This window comes from Xiphias gladius, chromosome 12 (assembly GCF_016859285.1).
Source record: "Xiphias gladius isolate SHS-SW01 ecotype Sanya breed wild chromosome 12, ASM1685928v1, whole genome shotgun sequence".
NCBI lineage: Eukaryota > Metazoa > Chordata > Actinopteri > Istiophoriformes > Xiphiidae > Xiphias > Xiphias gladius.
The window spans coordinates 15,238,211-15,260,192 of NC_053411.1; the positions used below are offsets into that span (position 1 = coordinate 15,238,211).

General features: G+C 42.2%; 1 protein-coding gene across 1 annotated transcript in view; it reads right to left on the reverse strand.

Annotated features, from left to right (window-relative positions):
- Nucleotides 1–1,438: 1,438 nt before the first annotated feature.
- The window catches only part of htr2cl1 (5-hydroxytryptamine (serotonin) receptor 2C, G protein-coupled-like 1), a 107,371-nt gene continuing 86,827 nt past the window's right edge, over nt 1,439–21,982 (reverse strand). Inside the window, exons 6-11 of the mRNA XM_040140357.1 lie at nt 17,134–17,334; nt 7,741–7,904; nt 7,474–7,627; nt 6,725–6,960; nt 4,769–5,457; nt 1,439–1,505 (exon numbers count right to left, since the gene is read on the reverse strand). Of these exons, the coding sequence (XP_039996291.1) occupies nt 4,885–5,457; nt 6,725–6,960; nt 7,474–7,627; nt 7,741–7,904; nt 17,134–17,334 (1,328 nt within the window). The 3' untranslated portion in view covers nt 1,439–1,505; nt 4,769–4,884. The remainder of the gene's footprint in view (nt 1,506–4,768; nt 5,458–6,724; nt 6,961–7,473; nt 7,628–7,740; nt 7,905–17,133; nt 17,335–21,982) is intronic.

Here is a 21,982-nt window from a genome sequence, read left to right on the forward strand (position 1 = left end):
CTGGTGCTTGTTGACTTCCCCTTTATGAAAAAAAATCTGTTTTCCATGCCCTATTAAAGTGAGCATGTTGACGTATTTATGCATTAAGATTCTGAAAACTTTGAGACCTTTAGAACTTTTTAGGTGAGTTACTATTTTTAAACTTAGCACTAATAAATTGTGTTTTTAAAAGAGGGGAAGCTTTGCACCTGGCCTCCAGACTGGATCTCATAAAATTCAAAGCAACAGGTTGACATTTTGGGAAATGCATGCATTTGCTTTCTTGCTGACAGTTAGATGAGACGATCGATATCGCTCTCGTGTCTGCGTGTTAAACCTCTGCAGCAGGTTAGCTTAGCATTAAGCCTGGACCCAAGGGGAAAACGGCCGGCCCGGCTCAATCAATACCGCCGAAGCTCAGCAATTAACATTTATCTCGTTTGTTTAATGCAAATAAACAAACAAAACAAAACAAAAAACCAACCTCTTAGAGTCTTTTCGTGAACATGACGTTTGCAAGGCAACCAGCGGAGACCACAGCCCCCCACCAATTTCTTGGTCGTGTACAACTTTTTTACACTTTGGTTGTAGTGCGAAATTTTGCCACCTGCAGACAGAGCAAAGGGTAACCCGTTTCCCACTGCTCCAGTCTTTATGCCAAGCTTATTTAACCGGCTGCCGGCTGTGACCTCAAAATTTACCGCCCAGCCATGAGGGTGGTATCAGAATAAGCATATTTCCCAAAAAGTCACACTAGTCCTTTTAAGAAAAAAAGTCCACCCCTGGATTCTCGTACATCATTTCACCCTTTTCTGAATGATAAATTCATTACAGAAGTTTTTTTTGTGGTGAGTGTTGCAATGGTGGATTGCTCCTTTGAGCTTGCACATACTTAATGCTCCGATTGTCTGAGCATAAAACATCTCACTCACAGAGTTAGACCAATTTCAAATATACTCCGTCGTTGTCTTAATTAGTTCCTGAACAAATGTGTTAAAATCAAACTTTGTCAATAAACGGCTCCTACTATGTCTACACACACCAGACCTGGATCGAATTATTAGTCAAAACCTTTTCAGACACTTTCTCCGAGTCACTGCTTTGACCTGTCCGGGCCGTGAGCCGGACGGGATCGGCGTCTGCGGGGACCCACCGACTTAAATCCATTGCGCCAGACGCAGCTGACAAAGAAAAACGACTGAATCGGTCTCGGGTGGCAATTTGAGCCAGGCCTGGTAAACACACACGGGTACACGGGAAACATACAGTTATTACATTGTGACGTACTGAGTTGGCTGGCCCGTCTGCAGCTCTTTGCTTGCTTACACCTGCATGGATAAAACTCGACCCATTCAACTAAGCTCAGACAGTCCTCTATTCTCCACTTTTCTTCTTGTCACGTTGTTATTGTTGGTATTTTGCATTTCGATAGAGAAGAATGGCACGTTGTGTGCAATGTGCGTGTTGTTGATTGCTCTTTGTTTGTTCTTTCTTTCCTTTCTGGACTGTTTCATTCCTTCCGTGTGCTAAAGAGAGAACAAAAAAAAAAAAAAAACTGAGTGAGGCAGAGAGGACCTTTTGAACAACACTTCAAACATGCAGGATATTTGTAGGCCAAACCTCTGTACCGGCTTGCCGACATTAGCTCATGTAAACCTCTCCCTGTGGAGAGGAAAGTGGTGCACGTGACCACTGTGTAAGTCTGTAGCATAGAGATAGTGGATACGTTATACAGAGAAGCATAGAAATAGAATGAGGTGACTCCCGGCTCTCGTGTTTCGTTCTAATTGTATGCAGAGGTGGCTGCTGACCTCAGGCTCCGGGTTGGATTGTTGCAATGCATGCTTCGACCTTTGCTCTTTGACCATGAAGGGGGCGGGGGGGGGGGGCGATCATGGGTAAAAATGTACATTCGGGTGTTTGTATTTTGGCTAAAGTGATTATTACCAAAGTGAAATATCGTTTATAGTGGGAGAGAAAGGCCTGCTTTGTTACAATAATTGCTAGGAGGGAGGGAGAACTCAGTAATCAGCGAAGTAGCTGTTTGTCACTCAGTATTTTTTTTGCATTTAAAGGGGTACCTCAGGCATTTATATCACACCTCCATCAATTTTAAAGTAAATCAAAGTTTAAAAAAAAAATTTATATTATTATATTTGGACTTTTAGGGCAAGCTTCAATAAAAAACTACATTTCCCATAATGCATCCCAACAGTATCTTTCATTAGATCCCATGCCTCCTAACTGCCACATCTTTCAAACCCAACACCTCCAGTTTTTAAATAAAATTTTAGTCTCAAGTCCCAAACCTGGCGACATCACTATGACATCATCAGGATGATGATGATGATGATGATGATGATCATGATGATGATGATGATGATGATGATTATTATTATATTTCACTTTGAAAAAAAACTCCTCCAGAGCCACAGAAGACATTTCGCAAAAGTTTCGAACCGACAAGGAAACTAAACTTTGTGTGTAAAATTGGCGGAGTTCCCCTTTAAGTGATCTCTTAAAATTCCTGCATATATATTTCCTTTGGCTCTACTGAACCAAACCTACAAAGCAAACCAATAGATGCATACGTTTCAGTTTCAGTAATATCTACTATATTATCACCGTCGGGATGAACTTGTTGCTAATAAATCTAAATTTGCCAAAACGACCTGTTCCCTTTAAAACCCACACAATATCTAAACCTTTCATAAGCTGGTATATCGCAGATATTTCAGCTGACGGAGATGCTGTCAGGATCAATCACTCGGATGTCGATAGAATGTGGGAGGAAGGAGGGGAAAGAAAATCAGCGTGACAGAGCTGTGAGGGTTGAGAACCTGTCTCGATAAGAGTCAGGGGGTCTGTCGATTCTCTGAGACACTGCCAAGCTGTTTCGTCCTAAAAACCAACATCAGCGCATACATGTAACAGTAATGCTCTGATGGAGATTATGTGTAACCGATGCTCATTGATTAATATGCAAAAAAACAAAAAACAAAACAAGACACAAAGCATTAATGTTCCCTCTTTCCTCTTTGGCTTTCACTGTACTGTCCGAGCAAAATTCGGCCTCTAGCGTGAAAGAAAATCAGGCTGCTGAGTGATTTTGATCTAATGGCTGATCTCGAACAAAAATACTTACAAAAAAAAAAAGTAAATGAGGGAGATCTTTTTGATCATTCAAGAATGTGTCCTTCAGAGATGCCCTTAAGCAGCCAATATTTACGCCTGGAGATGACTTGAATATTCTGATATGTAATCTGTTGATATGAAATGTGTATTGAGGAGGGTTGTTGACCGTGGACTAAACGTCTATGACGACAATCTCTCAATGAGCTTTAAACCTTACATACATGTAAGACGTGTGATCCTAAATCCTAAACTCCTTACTCTGCGTCCTTTTCTCTTTATTCGTTAAAATTGGATTTACTGCATGTGGAGAAATCAGTAAGAGCCAATCTGTCAAGTATCAATGTCTATTTCATGGAAAGATGGTTGTGATACTGCATTTATGTTTGTGGGTGCTATGATTTGAGCTCGTCTGATAACACTTTCCTAATTTCAAGTTAACTCATGCGATTGCTGATCCTCAAAATGATGCTGTTTTGGGAAGATAAAGGCATGTGTGATTTGAGTTTTATATCCTTTTATGACGCCGACTCAATGAATTCGATGGCTAATCGATTAAACCAACAATAGTAAGTTGTGGCTGATGTCATAAAATCTATATATTTTGCTCCTTTTAAGGAGGACATCTGAGGAACATTTGTGCACTCCTGTTAAAAACGTCATATTTTAGTTTTACTTTGAGACTGCTCTGTTATTTTAAAACCTCACTGGATAAAGAAAATGGGAGTTTTGGACTTTAATTCTGCTAAAAGAGGTTGTGTTGGTCGAGGGAAGCGGGAGCCTGACGGCTGTATTGGACCAAAGGCCTGTGCCATGTTTTCAGCTCTTTTCAGCCCCTTTGACTTTAGCAAGGGGAGCGACCTCTCTGTGCCACATGACCACCAGATGGCACTGCGAGTCCGCCGGAGACTAGGGATCGTTGTACATTCCGTCATCTTGGTTTTTTTTTCCTCAGACAAACTTTGACTGCAGCCTTGAGACATTTTCCTTTAGAGGAAATCCAGTTTCCTTCGGCTGAAGAGTAAGATTATACACGCTGGAAAGGCTCATTCACAGAGATTTTATGACTGTTGGAGTCAAAGCATGACCGGCACAAAAATAGATTTGGTTTAGTTTGCTTGGCGTGGGGAGAATCCACACGAGCCAGAGCTCAGACTGCATTTTGACTCTGTGTGAAGGCTTGAAGTTGAAGTTTGAAACCGTTGACCTCAGGGGTCGGTGCTGGATTCCATAACCTGCATCAGTGGGACTCCGCGCACGGCCGCTTGACTCAATACCAGTCACTGAGTCACTGAGTCACTGAGTCACTTATACTTCCTCCCTTCCCCTTTTCTGGATCTCAGCACCTTAGTCCCCCCCAATGAAGCACACCACATTTTGTGACTGATGAGCACAATTACGTTAAGGGCCTTTCAAATGCCTTAATTCTCTATTGGTGGTATGAAAACCAACATTTTGGCAACAAATAGAAAACAAACACAGCTAAAACACTGGTTTTCATTCCAAAACGGTAGTGGATAATGCAACTTTTTCACACTTGAGGTAAACTCTTCTGATTTCTCTATACACATTGATGTAAGTGCTGCACTTCTGTGGGGATAAGGCCCGTCAACCGAGACTAGTCCTTTCACAACAAAAGTACGCGCTGCAGGCTTACAGTTGAAACCCGTGAAAAGGCTGTGCGCCCCAAGTACCAGCTCGTCGAAGTGCTGCTCGGCCCAGTGTCTGCGGGTCGAAAGGAGGACGGACAAGAGCGACAACGAAAGCACGCAGTCACACGCTGCTTGTGTGTTCTCTGGAAGCAGGGCTGTAGCTGATGAGTGACAGCTCCTGCTCCACCTCCGTTTCCGGCTCTGTCTCCGAAAGAATGACGATGTTGTGGCATTCGGAGAGGCTCAGCGACGCTATTCCGATTTGTGTCCCGTCATCTGTCGTGTCCTCCGGGTCCACCGTCAGCCTCCCGTTGTCCCCCCTACTGCCGTTGGGACAGTTACTGTTGCGGTCCACGCCTGCTTTCCTGTGACTGCCCGTCAGAAGAGGAGTCACAGTGTGTGACGGGCACGGTGGGGGGACCAGGAGCGTTTTGCAACTCTGTCCGGCAGCGTTGGCCCCCATTTTATACTGGCACCTGATGTAGCTGGAGAACGCTCTCCTGTAGGTCTTATTAAAGAGGGTGTAGACGAGAGGGTTGACTCCGGAGGAGATGTAACCCACCCAGACGAAGACATTGAGGAGGTCATGGAGCAGCGACTCGTTGCATGAGTCGTGGCACAGGACGAAGGTGACGTTCGTGATGAAGAACGGACACCACATGATGAGGAAGAGGAAGAAGACAATACCCAGGACCTGAAGGGAGAAGACAAAAGAGAGAGAAGAAAGGAGAAAAGAAGGGGAAAAGAGTACCTGGTCAGAATAATTCATCTTATTTAGCGAAAAATTCAAATGCCTTTTTCAAGTGGCTAAACCTCCTGCATGCTCCTCAACTGACATATACGTATCACAAGTAGATGAATGTGTTTGAAAACTGTTGCTAGTGCAACGCTTTTGCTGGCATTCTGCCGTCGCAGCTGAGCAACCTCTGAGCACTCTGTGTCGGTTTGAAACTCTCTGTGAGGAGACATCCGGGAGGTTGGTGCACGTCTTTCTTGGTCCTCAAAGACAGTCAGATGAAAGGCATTTAGTGATAAAGATGCCCCGCGCAAAGCATTAAACATTGGTGCAAGCCCTCGAGATGTGGCTGGCAACGGTGCAACAGACTGAAAGAGCAATAGAACGAGCTCGGAATTTGTTTTTAACGTTTAATTACATTGGTGTTTACAGGTTTTAAAGCTGCACTAATCAATATTTTTATGCAAACAGTGGCTCAAACGACTTTGTGTGAAGTGAAGGGGTGTAGTAACTTGTAGTAACAAACAGAGTATTATAACCCAACTTTGCAGTTGCCCTAGACTGTAAGTAGCAGTCTAGGGGACTGTTAGCATCTTTTAGCTAATTGTTTCGGTTTCATGACCCGCGCCTTTAATGTTTAGGTTCAGGCTCACCGCTCTTATCAGCCTCGTTTTCCAGTGGCTTTGCAAATCCTCCGCGTAGGGCTGAGTATCATTTGAAATTTGCTGATACTCATACAGTCGTATGATATCTGAGTCTTGGTATCGATACAAAAACTTTTTGCTAGTACCTCGCCTTGCAATATAAATGCGTTTTTTGTTTCTCCAGGTGTTTATAGAAGGTGTGTCGCACTTCTGACTGATGTGGTCAGGCGCGTGCTCCGTTGCACCTGCAGCCTAATGACGACGTCACTGTGCACTGACCACACCCCTGGATTACTCCTCTGCATCACTGCAGCAGGGAGACAGGTTAAACCACTGCAGGTTACAGGCGGCCATATGCAGAATAAGAACGCAGTCTAAAATTAGCAAAATTCAAAATGACTGATGAAAGGATAAGTGAAGAAGAACAAACAAATCTGGGAAAACATTAGATCCAGGCTTTTCATACTTTTTTGCTCGGTATCACACAAGGGTTGAGATTCAACACCCAGCACTACCTCCGACTGTATTTATGTACTTATTTCCCAGCTGATACAGCACCTGTCATCGGTGTTGCTTCTCACCTTTGAGGCCCGCCTCTCATTCTTTATGGCCTGCATCATCCCCCGTCGCCCGTGGCAGCCCGACGTGTCGCTCCGCCCCGGCCCCGCGACCGGCGAGCTGAGCTGGGACGCCACCTCAGAGCTGGGCATGATGCTTATGCTGTCCGACGTGGAGGCGCTGAGCAGTATGCTGGGCTCCGCTCCTTTCAGACAGCTCAGGGTGTTCCGTCTGCTCTGAGGGGGCGGGGGCTTTAACTCTGCGGTGGGGGCAAAAGAGGTACCAGGGACCTACATTACCTCACCGTGATACTGGCTGCGGTGTACGTTAGAGCAGATAAAAAAAAGACACCACCCCTCCAAACTCTTTAAATGCTGAGTATCATGCTTACTACAGCTCCATTCACACCGCTTCTATTCAAGAGTTAACCCAACTATCTCAGGAGTCGAAAACACAAACACCAAAGCCATCAGTCTCTCTCTTTGTGCTTCTCCTTGGTTTAATCTGGGGATTTCTGAGGCAGGTGTAGTGATTAAAATCTCCAGGTCCAACGACACAAGGCACAGGAGAACTCTGCTAAAAAACTACCACAAATCTTTGTTTTTTCACTCTTCATTTACTTATAATGAGCACATGGGTATTGCTGACGGTTTATGACGGCGAATATATTCACATATTTACTAGAAATCCCTAGATTAAAAACATTCAAATGGATGCTGTTTCTGTTAACACGAACCAGATCTCAGGGGCTGCGAGCCTGATCGGTGTTTACCTTGCGAGTCTGGCGGGGCAAGCGTGTTGATCTGGGGAAGGTGGAAGGTGCTGGACGGAGGCTGCAATGTATTTGTCATTGCTGGTGTGTGCAAAGGCTGCTGGGAGGAAGTCTTTGCCTCATATAGGAAGACAGTGGCCTGCCTCTGGAGCACCTGCAGAGGAGAAGGCGGAAAGGGAATGAAGGAAAAGGAGAGGAGGCTCGGGGTTGTGAGTGTAGAAGACGAAGAACAGTGAATTAAGAAGAGACAGACACAGACATGTCTACCTGTATGGTGAGGCAGTATGTCACCACCATTATGACCAGTGGGATGAAGAAGGCCACGAAGGAGCCAATCAGCATGAAGCGCTCCTCGTTGAGGACACAGCTGCCATTGACGAAGACCTTGTCCTCGTTGTGGAGGCCGATGACTGGGATAGGCATCGACACACCTGGAGAGAATGAGAGAGAGTGGGGGGAAAAGAATCAGTGTCTTTCGTTTTTGTATTATTCTGTTGAGAACTTTTCCTTTGCTTTCTTTAATCAGTTTTCTGCTCCCGTAGGCGGTGCGCCTCGCTTTGAATACTGAGCGTCTTCTGTTTATTCCAAACAGACTGGTGTTGATGCTTCTGTTGATGCAAAACACAACACTTCCTACGTCCCACAGGGCTGTTTTCGGTAGCACTTTACACGACAGGTGCAAATGTGCTTCAGATTCTTTAATGTCCAGTTTAGAGACAAAGATAGTACTTTTATGGTAATGACTATGAGTCAGGCCTGACAAACCACCCACTTCTGCTTAAATTTATGGTCTAACTCTGGCTCTTATTACTTCTTTACTAAAAATGGATGTGTCAAAACAACATCGAGGATGTCGAACCAATGTAGTTGCCACTTGACAACCTCTTTTTCTGCCCCGTTAGCTTCAAACCCTACTTTTCCCCCGTCTATGGCCGTCAGTCCCTTCTCCACGTGGTCTAAACTTGGTATTAAAAGGTCTCGAGATCTCTACATTAACGATCGGCTAAATTTGGTCTTCCCAGGCATCACTCTTTTAGGTTCTTACAGATCCAGAGTTGGGCAGCATAGATCCTCGATTCGCCGGTCTTTCTGGTGATACACGGTTTGACACTTTTTCTTACCCCCCTTCCTACTCTGAAAGTAACCTGACAATAATCTGTAGACAAAATTTGCCCTTTAAAGGCCACCTCACTAAATATCATTAAATCCTTATGGGAGGAGGAACTGGGTGAGAAATTATCTGATGAGTTATGGGTAGAGGCAGTCAAAGGGGCAGACACCTTCTCTATTTGTGCTTGACACTGTCTCATCCAATGCAAACTCAATCACAGGGCTCATTGGACCAAAGATCATCCAAAACTTACAAAGATGAAAACCCTTACTGTGTAAAATGTAACCAATCTCCTGCAAATCGTGTTCGTATGTTTTGGGGTTGCCTATGTCGTGTTGGTTTCTGGAAAGACATATTTAATACACTCTGAAATAAGCGGCACACAGATTGATCCAGAACCATTCATCGTGCTATTTGGGGTTTTCTCACCCACATCACCTTGCTTAAATGGAAATCCTCCCCACCCCCCTCCCATGCTCTCTGGATTAAAAACATTTTAAATTTCTTTAAGCTGGAAAAATTAAAAAAAAATTAAAATTAAACATACACTTAAAGGATCCATATTAGCCAGTCTCTGTAATGTGGACCCCCTTCTTTTCTTATGTTAAGTGACTACAGCTCCCGGCACCGCTAGACTTTATAATAATTTTTAGGCCAAGCTATATATATATATATATATATATATATATATGTGTGTGTGTGTGTATGTATGTGTACAAATAAATAAATAAACAAACAAATAAATACATACATATACATATATACATATATACATACATATACACATATATACATATATACATACACATACATATACACATATATACATACACATACATATACACATATATACATACACATACATATACATATACATATACATACACATACATATACATATACATATACACACATATACATATACATATATATACACACATGTATATATATATACATATATATACACATTTGTTCTTATATGTTATTATTATACGCACTCTGTTTTGATGTTTTGTTGTTTTGATGCAATGTTTTGTACTTCCACTAATTAACTGACAAGTGTGATTATTTTGTAAATGCTCGTTATGTTGAAAATCCAATAAACCAAAGCTATTACAAAAAAAAACCCCTTTAAAACACTAAGGGCCAGAGTCATTACTTGGAAGCACAAATAGTAATTTTAGAGTAATAACCATAAATCAAGGCTGTAAAATGCAAAACCATCTAATCACGTCCAACCCCAAATACACAATATCAATTTTAAACATAACAGACCATCAATTTTCCCCCCCAAAAAAAAAAAAAAAGGAAATGAACACGCATGAAAATGCAGTTTTTTAATTATAATGAGAGCAAATAATCATAAGGTATCACAGAATCACATATCACACGGGAATTAGAGTTTAAACCTGGAATCAATATGCTATCAGAGTTCTTAATAGTTCTTAATATCTATCGGTCTGTAAGGGATATTCATAGCATTACAATAGCTGCTGATAAAAGATGAGGCTGTGCTGATTTTCTGGCCTATGATAATAACACTGACTAATGTGCCGTAGCCATTTTCAAAGAGCTTTTCTGTTGAAAGCGTTCGCTGACCTGGGCTCTGTTTCACAAAGGCAGACGCTGAGGAGAAAAAGCGTCTCCAGGTTTTCACGGCGCTCAAGCTCCCGGCAACGGGAGCGTTTCGCGGACAAGTCAGGACATCTCAGTCCTCTCTGAGCTGTGGTCATGCCCACAGTGTGGGCCGGCGTAATTCGTTTAAGCGCAAGGTACATCGTTTTCCCTCGCACAGCTGGTGACCAGGCCAACATCAAAACACAATTTGGACCAGTGGCAGCTTCCCTAATGCAAGCGTTGCAATTGACTGCACACACACTGTCCAGGAGGATGAATTTGTTTACATTAATTGCAAAAAAATTTTACCTCTTTGAACGTCCTGTTTGGACTAATGACCCTGTGGGGTAGTCTGGGTCGAGCCATGATTCATTCATACCATCTCTAACAGTCTGTGGAGGAGACAAGAGCTGGTTCGCCCAAATTGGAAAAAAAAGCAGCATCTGGCTGTGCAGAAAGTTTCGGTTTTTAGAGGCCTGAGTTTTGAGATATTTGTATACATGATTCTGGGGAGGCACGCACGTTCGACTGCATGCGAACTAAGGGTGTGACTGCATGTGATCCCTCCAGCGTCGCGTGCATGTCCGTCGCTGCCTCCTCTGGTCGAGATGACAGGCCAAATATTGACTGCAACATAGCCTGTACTTTGCAGGCTGATGAAAAACAGCCGGTGTCCTCAATAAACGTTGGTCATAAAAACCGAAAAATGGTCTCATAAAATAAACCCTCGAGCAATGCAAGATCACTTTACTCTACAAGTCGTACATTTAAAAACATTACAACTTTTAAAACTGTGAGATTAGAAGGTGTGTAAGTAAGGAGCTAAAATCAGGAGAGGTTGTTCATCTTGGGCTGATGGATGAAAACTGAAATGACTGAAATGACCCCTATCATGTCCCCTACATGTTACGTTTTATTTTTTCACAAGGGGTCATTCCCCATTTTACCGTCCTCCACAGGACTCTCTCCGGGTCTCGTTGCAGCGGACTGTCTCGGCAGCTAACCCATGACCCCGTGATAAGCCTGTTGTCGGCGGGCCTTCGCATGAAATTGACAAGGAACCCAGTGTATTGCACTGTAACCTTGTGTGGGAATTTGTACTTTTATAACACAATGCAGGAAATGTATTTTGACGATTATATAATCAGTTTGATGACTGATGAAGAGTTTCTTTTGTGTTACTGAGCCTAGGTTTACCTTATTTATCCGTATTTTTGGCATCTGGACCTTAATGTCTTTTATTTATGCAATACGTTTTTTCCTTTTGTTCGCTCTTATATGACAGGTGGTTTTTAGTTTCTTGACTCGCGAGAAGCATTTTGTACCTAGTTTCAGTCGGTTCAGTGTAAGAAAATGTTCTCACAATGTGTATTGATTCCAGTAATTCTAGTTTTTTTAATGAGATACTGTATCATACAGTTTTAAAAGAAAAAACCAACACAACGACAGTGTATAAAAGAAAAGCACACAATAAGATGTGACCAGTTTAGTTTCAAATTACATTTTGAAAAAAAAATGATAAAAAAATATCAATGGTATACGGGGCCAAAATCTGGAGATTTGGAGGAACAATTGGTTGCTATAACAAAATCACTGACCATATAGTTTGTACATTGTATTAAATGAAGTTATATAATGTCCTTTTATTTAAGCTGCAGTCGTACTGGACCTACGAGTCCAGATGGACAGAAACAACCTTTAAGTCAAACAGAGTGTGTTATTACACCAGAGAGAATGGCTGCAAGGATCTTCCGTAGGCTGTTTGGTCGTTAATCCCTCCGCATTGATCGCCGTAAACCCTCTCAGACCTCAATCATAGCAGCATGTAGCGGCGCAGGACCTTTAGACGGGTCACATAATGCCAACAGGAAAACAAGGGGATTTTTCTTCTGATTCAAATGCAGGCGGCCGTGAAGGAGGAGGGAGGGAAGTAAAACTCAACCTGGTGTCTGGGGGCTTGAGTCAACTTGATCAGTAGGAACTAACCTTTCACAGTAAAACAACTTTAGAGGAAATGTACTTTATTTTTTTGTTTTGGTTTAATCCGAAGACTATGTGTTTTCACAGTAATATGTATCGGATGGAGGACCCTGTTGTTCCTGCTTCCCTGCGTATATTTTATGTTTGTTTTTGCACTGAAAACTCTATGATGAAGTTAATGTGATTTTGAGGAGTAATATTGGCTATAAATGTTTGTTTAAAACTGGGGGGCCTTAATAAAAATTTATATATATATAAATTTTTTTTTCCCCACAACTTTATTATCTCAGTTTCAGGGCTTTCTACCCAGAGTCGTTTGTTCCTCCACTTTCTTCTGCATGATAACAGAAAGTAAAAATAAATATATAAATATAAATAAAGATGTTCTGAGAAACATCTAATTCAGCTGCGCTTTTTGTAAAACATGCACGAACACCCCCTTTTCACTCTGACTTGAAACCTGACTTTGACTTGTCCCAAAAGAATTCGAAACGTCTCTTCTGACAAGGACAAAATATGCCTGAAAATGTGTGAGAGCTCTTGGCTGCAGCCAAAGCAGAATGTGATTATTTGCGCATGACCACTACTCTAAATTTCAAATTTCTTCGCGAAAGAGGAAACTGGCGTCTTCCTGACTGGTACTTCAGTTTGGTTGAGAGCAGATGAATCAGTTCTAAGTGGCCTGGGGAGGCAACATACCACTAGACAAGAGAGGCAGACAATCTTCTTCGTGATCTACCGATACATCTTCAGTCGAAGCGCTGAGCACTGTAAACCCTCCCAGACCTTGACCACGGCTGAATGTTGTGTCGCAGAACCTCTTGACGGGCGAAGGAAAGGCCAAAGGAAAGCAGGGATTTCCTATGATTTAAAAGCAGCCAGGTTGTGAACGAGTGGACAGCAAGGAAGGAGGGTAAAGTAAAACTCTGCTTGGTATCTGGAGGTGTGAATTACCTCCATCTGTCCCTTCTGCTTTCATTAAGTAATCTACCAAGGCGACAACAACTTTACAACACTTGAAGAAAATGTCCTTCAGAGGAAAATATCTGAGTGTTGTTAAATCCAACCGGTAAGAGTTAACGATACCATAAAAGTTAATGCTGCGTTCACATCATGTTGTTAAAACTGTAATCACGAGCAGCCGAGTGGGAAACACCGTTCATGTCAACCTGCGATTTTAAATCCCAAATTGGAGATTCGGGGAATTTCTGACACTTGACGGTATCTCCCACTTGGTGATAAGAACTGCAGACGGAACGGCTGAAAACACACCACCTCTGGCAGCTGCATCAACATACAAAACCCAATATTAACACTAACACAATCGATTCAGACAATTTTACAGGAGCTCTAGGCTGTTGGTCGGTATCTGGCTCGCTTGGTAACGAACTGCAACAAACGCGTAGCTTCAAAGGTTAGCACTAGAGCTCAGCACCGTGGAATCATGCGTGAATGCTCCAAAGTCAGAATGAGGGGTGTCTTTTCCCGTTCTTGCAACACAGGACATGCTGACTGCAGAGGACGAGCCTCAGCTTCCCTCCGACCTGAGTCAGTTGTGACAGCTTCGCACCAAGTGTTGCAATAGGTGAAGATGAGTTAAGAAGCAGAAAAGTCAAAATTGATAAAAGCTAAAGCCATGGAATATTGGTTGAAAAAAAAAACAACAAAGGATCAAGCTAGAAACATGTGCAGCCAGGGACCTGCCAAAGCCACTCTGTTCTTTCTGCTGTGAACAACAGCATGAAGGCCGTCCTGTCCATCGAAACGATTTGATGAGGGGTTACCTGAACCCATTTGACAGGGCTCTGACAATACCTCAGGTAGAAAAGTTCGGGATGCGGTGACGTGGATGATCAGATTTGGGATCCACTATTTCCTCAGACGGGGATGATAAGTGCTGTGTCCCGATTCAAAACAAAATACCAGACCACAGTATGTATTACCAGTTATCACACTGCACTGCTTTCGCCGTGAGGAATCATTGTACTCGATCATTTTGTACTAACAGGAAATCACTGAATTCCATTTGAATGTTTTACAGCTGGGAGTAGCTCCTCTGTTTCCTTTGTTCACTGCAGTGTGAGACAATATGGCCCTTTAACAGTACATTCAGTATTCAGTCAGATGTTTTGTGAACATACTCGCTATACTTTTGTCAGTTTTTTAAGTGTCCATCCCAAGGAGGTGTACGCATTAATGCCATGACTTTGCATAGAGCTGCCTTTGGTGTTGGGTCAGAGGACATTAGGCCAATGATATGTTCAGATAAACTGCATGTGTGTGCAAGTGCGATTGTGTGTGTGTGTGTGTGTGTGTGTGTGTGTGTGTGTGTGTGTGTGTGTGTGTGTGGTTGTACGCGTTAAGACCTGGAAGCCCTCCTGGGTCTTAAAGGGCACGGAACAACATCAACAGTAGCTGGACGTCAGACGGACAGAGGGGGGGCTGAGAAAAAAAGAAAAGTCATCCGATTCCTAAGCACTTTCCCCAGAAGGAGGCACTACTTTCTCCCCAGAATACGCACACACGCACACACGCACACACGCGCACACACACGCACACACACACACACACACACACACACACACACACACACACACACACACACACACACACACACACACAAACACATTACTTCAGGCTATTATAGAGCTGAAAAGATTGCTCTAACCAGGGAAGGGAAAGGAAACCAAGTGATCAGGAAGGTTTGAACCAGGACAAAAAGGAAATTATCGTTAAGTAACTTCTTTTTTCATCTGCAGTAGAGATCATGCTAAATGATCAAAAGCTCCAGAACTACTGCTAAATGGACCTTGCGGTGAGATTATTGTGAAAACTACTGTTTCCAAGATTAAGAATGAACTTTAAAGATCAACTTTCAAACCCTAATGAATGAGAAGTCTTTCCCCCCTCAGGAAAGTGGAAATTTGAGCACCTACAGTTCTGCTCATGAAGGTCATGTGATATGATTGAAAGCTCCAGAACAGCTACTAAATGGACCATGTGGTGAGATTATTTTGTCAACAACTTTTTTCAAGATTTCCATTTTTTAAGAATGAATCTGATTTGTTGTATAACTTCTGTAATATCTTATTATTATTTCTTCCAATCAGTTATTCTGCCTTGAAACCATTTTAATTCCTATTTTACACTCTCGGAGCGTCAAGAAGAAATGAGAACCAAAAGTTAATATATGTAAAATGTCAAAAAGCAGGGAGGTTTCCTATATTTCCTTATTTCCTCGAAGAGCCTGACTACAATGCGAAACCCGTCAGCTTGTGTGAGACCCCTAATCAGCTCGCTCTCGGTTTGCTCTCTGAATCACAGCATTGGCTATTCAATCAAAAACCACTCATACATATACTGCACGTATAGCGAACAGTTTACAGCATTTGGTTTTACGTACTCTAGATAACATCTCCCGGCTATGATACTTGCCATGAATTTTCAGATGACATAATTCATTGATTTGCATTTCTTTGTCTTCGCTATTGATAAAGATGAATATAAAAAGTGCTGCGATCACCTCTGAGGATTAGAGAAGTACGTGTTCCAAATCGGTTCCAACTGTAGCAATGAGCTGCTTTGAGCGTCAACAAACTGACAATGTTCCCAGTGTGTCGGAAAGTCAGTAGGTGTGCTGGTAGGACCTTTGCAGAAACTGCCTGAGGATCCCTAAAAGTACAACAACAGTCATCAATCTGGCAACTCTCTGCGTGGGCCTATAGGGGGTGGACAAATTTACAAGAAGAACGTACAAACATAATGAAATCCAATGCAGCAACACCACATATCCGGCCCCAGAAATGACCTTAAAAGTGAATCACCACCCCTCTGACACCGGAGAGTCACTCCTTGCATGTGTAAATGGATCACAAACATTAAAGGGTGAGTTCACCCGAATGACAAAAAGAGAATCCAAACGAATTATGATTTTATGTGGTGCTAAAAACACCAAAAAAACAAAAAAAATCAGCAGCAGTGTGTCTTTCCAAAAGCAATGTCCACATTACTCTATGTAAATCACAGACCTCACTGTGAACCGCTTTCATTAGGTATGCAGCAGTACTCTTTTCCGTTTTTCCAAATTACCGTTCAAGTCTGTATAAAAGCATCGGGTGTGACACGAGATACATCTTAAGAGGCTGCTATTTCCATTCCAAAGGTTTACTATGAAAACATAAAAAGGTTTCAGGTTAACAAGGTCCATTATTATCATCTCAACTCATGACAAAAAAAAAAAAATGACATTATCGAGTGAGGTAAAGGAGCATCTCAAAAACCTTTTACCTATTCAGACAATTACACCACAAACAACAATTATTATACTCAATTTGACTGAACACCGAATAATGTAATAGCAAAGAAACTGGTGGTTTTTCCAATTGAAATCGTTCGACTGGATCCTTCCAGAGTCACAAAGACACTGCATTTTGTGAGACAAGCTGTCAGTCAAGTTGACAAATTTTTGCCGTGAGCACCACAGACAAAATGCCACTTACCTCCATTGTGTTGGCACGGAGGCAGAAAATCACGTTTTAAGATGTAGGCAAGAAAACCCACACAATTTGCACGGCTGGACACCAAAAGGCGTCAAAGGCAAAATGTGCCTGACCCTTTAAGACTCCATCATGTCTCATATTGACTAAAAATCTGGTATTTGTTTAATTTGCTCAGTCGAAATCACTTGTTTTTATGGACTGCTATAAATTTAAAGAAAAGCAGCAATTTTTAGTGGTAGCATGCCACTATGGTACTACGGGTGTCTCAAAAATTGATAGGCTTCTTCCTCTTGGCAGCGTGAATGTAAACTGCTCATTCATGCAAATCTGGGCATGATTGATTTAATGTAAACTACTGGATTATGCTCCTGATTAGAATTTTATTTTGTAATTAGGAATGTGTAACAGTTTTCTGTATCAAAAATTAAACTAGACTGTGTGGTGCATTCTGACCTATAGATATGGTCCAGACAGCGGCGATCTTCATCATGGCTTTGGTTCTGGAGTTGAAGCGGCTGTGCTCTATGGGGTTGCGGATGGCGACGTATCGGTCCAGGGAGATGGCACACAGGTGCATGATGGAGGCGGTGGAGAACAACACGTCCAGGTAGATCCAGATTGGACACAGGGTGCTGGGCAGAGGCCAGGCGTAGTCTGGAGGAACGGAGAGAGAGAGAGATACGTGGAAAGGGAAACACCTGATTATCAGGCAAATCTCGGCAGTGTACTCCCAGTTTCGCCCCCCCCGCTGCAGATGATATTGTTGACTTGGAAAGCGGTGACGTAAATATGTTAAATCTGTTCTGAGGGCCTGACTGAGTGAATGTCAGCGGACTATAAAGGCTTAAGACGCAGCATGTACAGGCTGACTAATCTTTAATTAACCAGAGTACATCAAAGCACAAGGCACACCACACCTGACAGGCACTAAATTCACCAGTTCCCCTGATGAATCAGGTTCAGGTTTAATGACAGCATTTGCCTGGTTTACATGTATTACTCAGATTATTATGATTAGGATAATTACATAAAGCTGTTTACATATACAGTTCTGTAGTTAGAAATGTTAAGATTGGATAATTAGTTTGCATACAAATGTCGCCAGTAGGAGGGTAAAGCTACTGTTAAAACTATTTATGAAAGGCGTTGTTTCCGTGCAGGGCCACAGTACATGTGGACGTATGAAAAATAAGAGAGCAAAGGGTTTCCTGTCCCTGTTGTCTGCGTTTGCATGGGCATGTGATTGTGTCTGAGTTGCTGGTTTTGTGAAACCCAAGGTTTGTTGCATCCTGCTGATTCTTAGATTAAAAAAAAAAAAAAAAAAAAAAAAGATGACAAGATTATGAAAAGGATTTGACAAAAGAGAAACATGAATAACAATGTTCATTGTACCATACCCACACTAGGAAAAATTGAATGTCATTAAATGAGGCTCATCATCGCACATCTGTGATCTATTGAATGTAGTTTATATAAATGTTTTCAATTTTTCTACAGTGGAGTTAATTTATATATTTAAAAGTATAAAATATGTCTTTCTGCATTCATGTGGAAATCTCGGGGGTCATGTGTGTCAGAAAAGATAAAAATAACGGAGAGATACTGAAGGGAAGAAGTACATTGTCCAAGGCGTTCACACCACTTTCGTTATCGGGCAACGTTTTGATCCAGCAAGAACCAACAAATGAGGAGGAGTTAACTTGTTGGCTGGTAAACCAGAGAGATAACCTTTTTAAATCTAATCATCGTCTATTTAATGAACAAAGTGTTCTGTTTCATCTTTAAAAAAAAAAAAAAATACAAAAAAGCTTTTATTTTTAGTTTGGGGGAAAATTCTTCATTTATTCTGACACTTACCAAAGTTAAGAGATGAATAAATACTACCAGTGAATAAGCAGATATAAAAGATCATCTCAAAGTCTGAGTAATGATGACAGGTTAGTGAAGAGAACTTTATATCTGATCACTGATCTTTGAACCAAACATTAAAAGCGGCAGGCTGTGACCAGGGACGTTGCCAGTTCGAGGCCTGGACAGGCAGGAAGAATCCGGGTCAGACTGTGGTTTTGCTGGGCAGCTTGCAAGTGTGAAATAAAAGTTACAAGGTAAATGAAGATTTAACACGAGACCATAGTTGACAGCCATGCTAGCGACTCAGCGGGACTGCACTGAGGCGCAGCGGCGATGCTTTGAGCTAAATGCTAACGTCAGCCTGCTGACATACCCACGATGATGATGCTAACATGCTGATGTTTAACAGGTATAATGTTTACCGTTTTCACCATCTTAATTTAGCATGTTAGCATGCTAACAATCGCTAATTAGCACTCAAAACGAAGTACGGCTGAGGCTGACGGGAATGTCTTTAGTTCTGCAGGTATTTGCTCATAGACCAAAGAACTGGACAAGCTAAAATTTTGACCTGGTGACGGCGCTAGATGAAAAGTGGGGGATCACTAAAGTGACTGCGGTTCATCCTGAGGGGGAACATGAATGTGGGTACCAAATTTAAAGGCAATCCATTCAATAGATGAGGAGACATTTCACTCAAAACTGTGAACTCTCTCCTGGCGATTCTTCAACTGAAATTAAATCTCCTAACCCACGCAAGCAGCACAGCGAAGTGTTACACTTCGAGACCAACATTAGAGATACTCCACAGTTTGTGAAGCTAAAAATTTGTTCGGTGATGCTGTATTGATCCCCAAGGCTGAGATCCCCCTGTTTTCTGACCCTCCACAGGGGAGGTTGAAGGTCTTTGCTCAAACTGAGCGAAATAAATTAGCCTGATTGGTATGTTGGCTACCTAGCAGGCTAAAATGATACCCTGGCACAATTTTACCCACCTGCAGGAGAGGTACACTGGGGGAAAAAATGTATTTAAGCGTGTGGCTGTTACAAAAATTCAAGTGAGCTTTTTTTTTTTTTGCACAATTTTTTTGTTTTTAACACTGTGGTTCATGTCTTTATTTGTCACTCTCCTCTCGGTAGCATCTGAAATTCATATCAATGTTTCCCAAATCGCAGGTCACCGCAAAAACGGAAGTTAAAGGTTAAAAAAAAAAGACTCGGTTCGTGCGATCACTGTGTAAAGGAGGATCTTCTGAAACCGGTCTTTTCTTGTTTCCAAGAGATGTGTTTCTCCTAAAGGTTGTCCTGTCCAGAGTGATAAAAGAATAAAATGGAATATGCAACTGAAGAACATCAGAGGAAACTGACTGTGCTTCTGTGCACCTGGGCTCTGTTTTATATCCAGCTGTGTCAGCTTTCTAAAGAGGACGTATACTACAAAGTCTGTCTCTGTGTCTTTCTACGCCTGCAGCTACCTATGTGAGCAGTCCCTTCTTCACAGAGGACAAGACCTGCGGCCAAAGACACACACACACACACACACACACACAGTCACAAACGCACACAAACATCCCCCTTAATTTCATCTCTGATTCGTAGAACAGGCAGTGTGTATGTGATGCATGTGGAGTGAATCATGTGCTCGTTCGTGTGTGTGCGCTGAGTGGGAGGCAGCTTGCATAACTTTTCAGAGGTCAAACACTTATTGGGGGCACTGCATGACACACAGAGACACACACACACACACACACACACACACACACACACACACACACACACACACACACAAAGACACACACAAGGTGTTACTCAGCTGCCTAGCGGGTGCGCTGGATTTTCTGGTAAATACACGGAGAGACTCAAATCTACTCTGAGTGCTAGAGCTAAACAATGCTTATAAAATACTTTCCTCTCAAAACAGCATTTTGGGATTATGTTGTTTCTCTGCTACCTGTGTTTTCAGTTGAAGTGCCGTGGCAGTGCAGGGAGGTTATGATTTACAGATATAAAGAAATCAGACATCGCTCAAAGAGGGATTTGAGGTGACCCTTAACTGGTTGGATTGTACAGTATATAGCCTACTGGTTTAGCTTGAGCTCACATTGGCTTCCAAGAAGGAAGTTTGGATTTACTTTCACAAATTATTTCTGCGTTTCTACATATCGTCTGCAAAGCAATGAAAGCAAACTACAAATATTCTTCTGTCCTTTTCTGGAGTAACTATATTCGTCTTTTGAGAAGGATGGAATTTTTACATCAATCTCTGTTAATGCTAAACGAGAATATCTGATTAAAGTGAGAGGTAACTGGTAACAAAAATCATCTTTGTGATTTTTGTAGATATAGTTCTCTGACCACTTTAACGCTCGGGACGTTCAGAAAGAGAGAAGCAGAATCCAAAATATGAATGTGAACCTTTTACGTAAAGCTTTTGTCGGTTGGATCAGACTGCAGCCTGAGTCAGCCTGAAAATGGCCCGATCCCCGAGCAGGCCCAGACATCCTGCAGAAACCTCCGGTGCAAACTTCCTCGCTACAGTATCTGCACATGACATCCACAGCGGGCTCCAGGTTATGGAAAGACAAATCACGTATGATTAAAGTCGCGGTGAGGTCGGGTGCGTTAAAACACTCGGGTACTCGGGTCAGGGAGAGATCATTACAATTAAAAAAATAAATGAATAAAAGCCAACATTCGTTGCGACCTTTAGAACTTTAGGATTCGTATATATAAAAGAAATAAGTTCTCTTTTTGATTACAGGTTTTACAAGTTAGATGCTGCCCTCTGTGAAGTTGAATGAGTCTGGGTTGTTTCTGTTGTCATATAGATTTTGTCGGAGGGTAAAGAACGCCATCCACCGCCCCAAACAACTCAGCACCGTTCAATTTATCTCTCCCCCTCGTTGTATTTTATATTACAGTCCCTCCTTCCAGTTCATTAAAGCAGAGATGACACATCTAATATAAGGGATGGGAAGAAGTCCGGCATCATCCTGTGTGTGTGTGTGTGTGTGTGTGTGTACGTTTTTGCGTGTGTGTTTTGTCAGCGAGAAAATCTGGGCTCCCAATCTGGGCTCTATGTAAGTCTGATTGTTCCTGTGTTTGTGTGTGTGTGTTTGAGTGTGTGTGTGATATACTCCTGCTCTATCTGGATCAATAAGATGTCATCTCCCTCTCTGCCCTTTTTTGTTTCCTCTCGTTTTCTTACCCCGTCTTCTGTTACGCTCTTATTTTGAAACATCTTATTCCTGTATATCTAAAACCTCACATTCACAAGATACATTTGTTTCTGTGTTTACTTTATGTTTGAAGGTGAGATTAGAGGTGCGATACATTCTGCTGTTCCTTCCTTGTTTATGTCACACCTCCGAATATGAGCAAACTCCTCACTTCATAAATTATCAGTGTGTTATTTTCACTCGTATGCTCTGTCAGCATGCACACGAAGAGC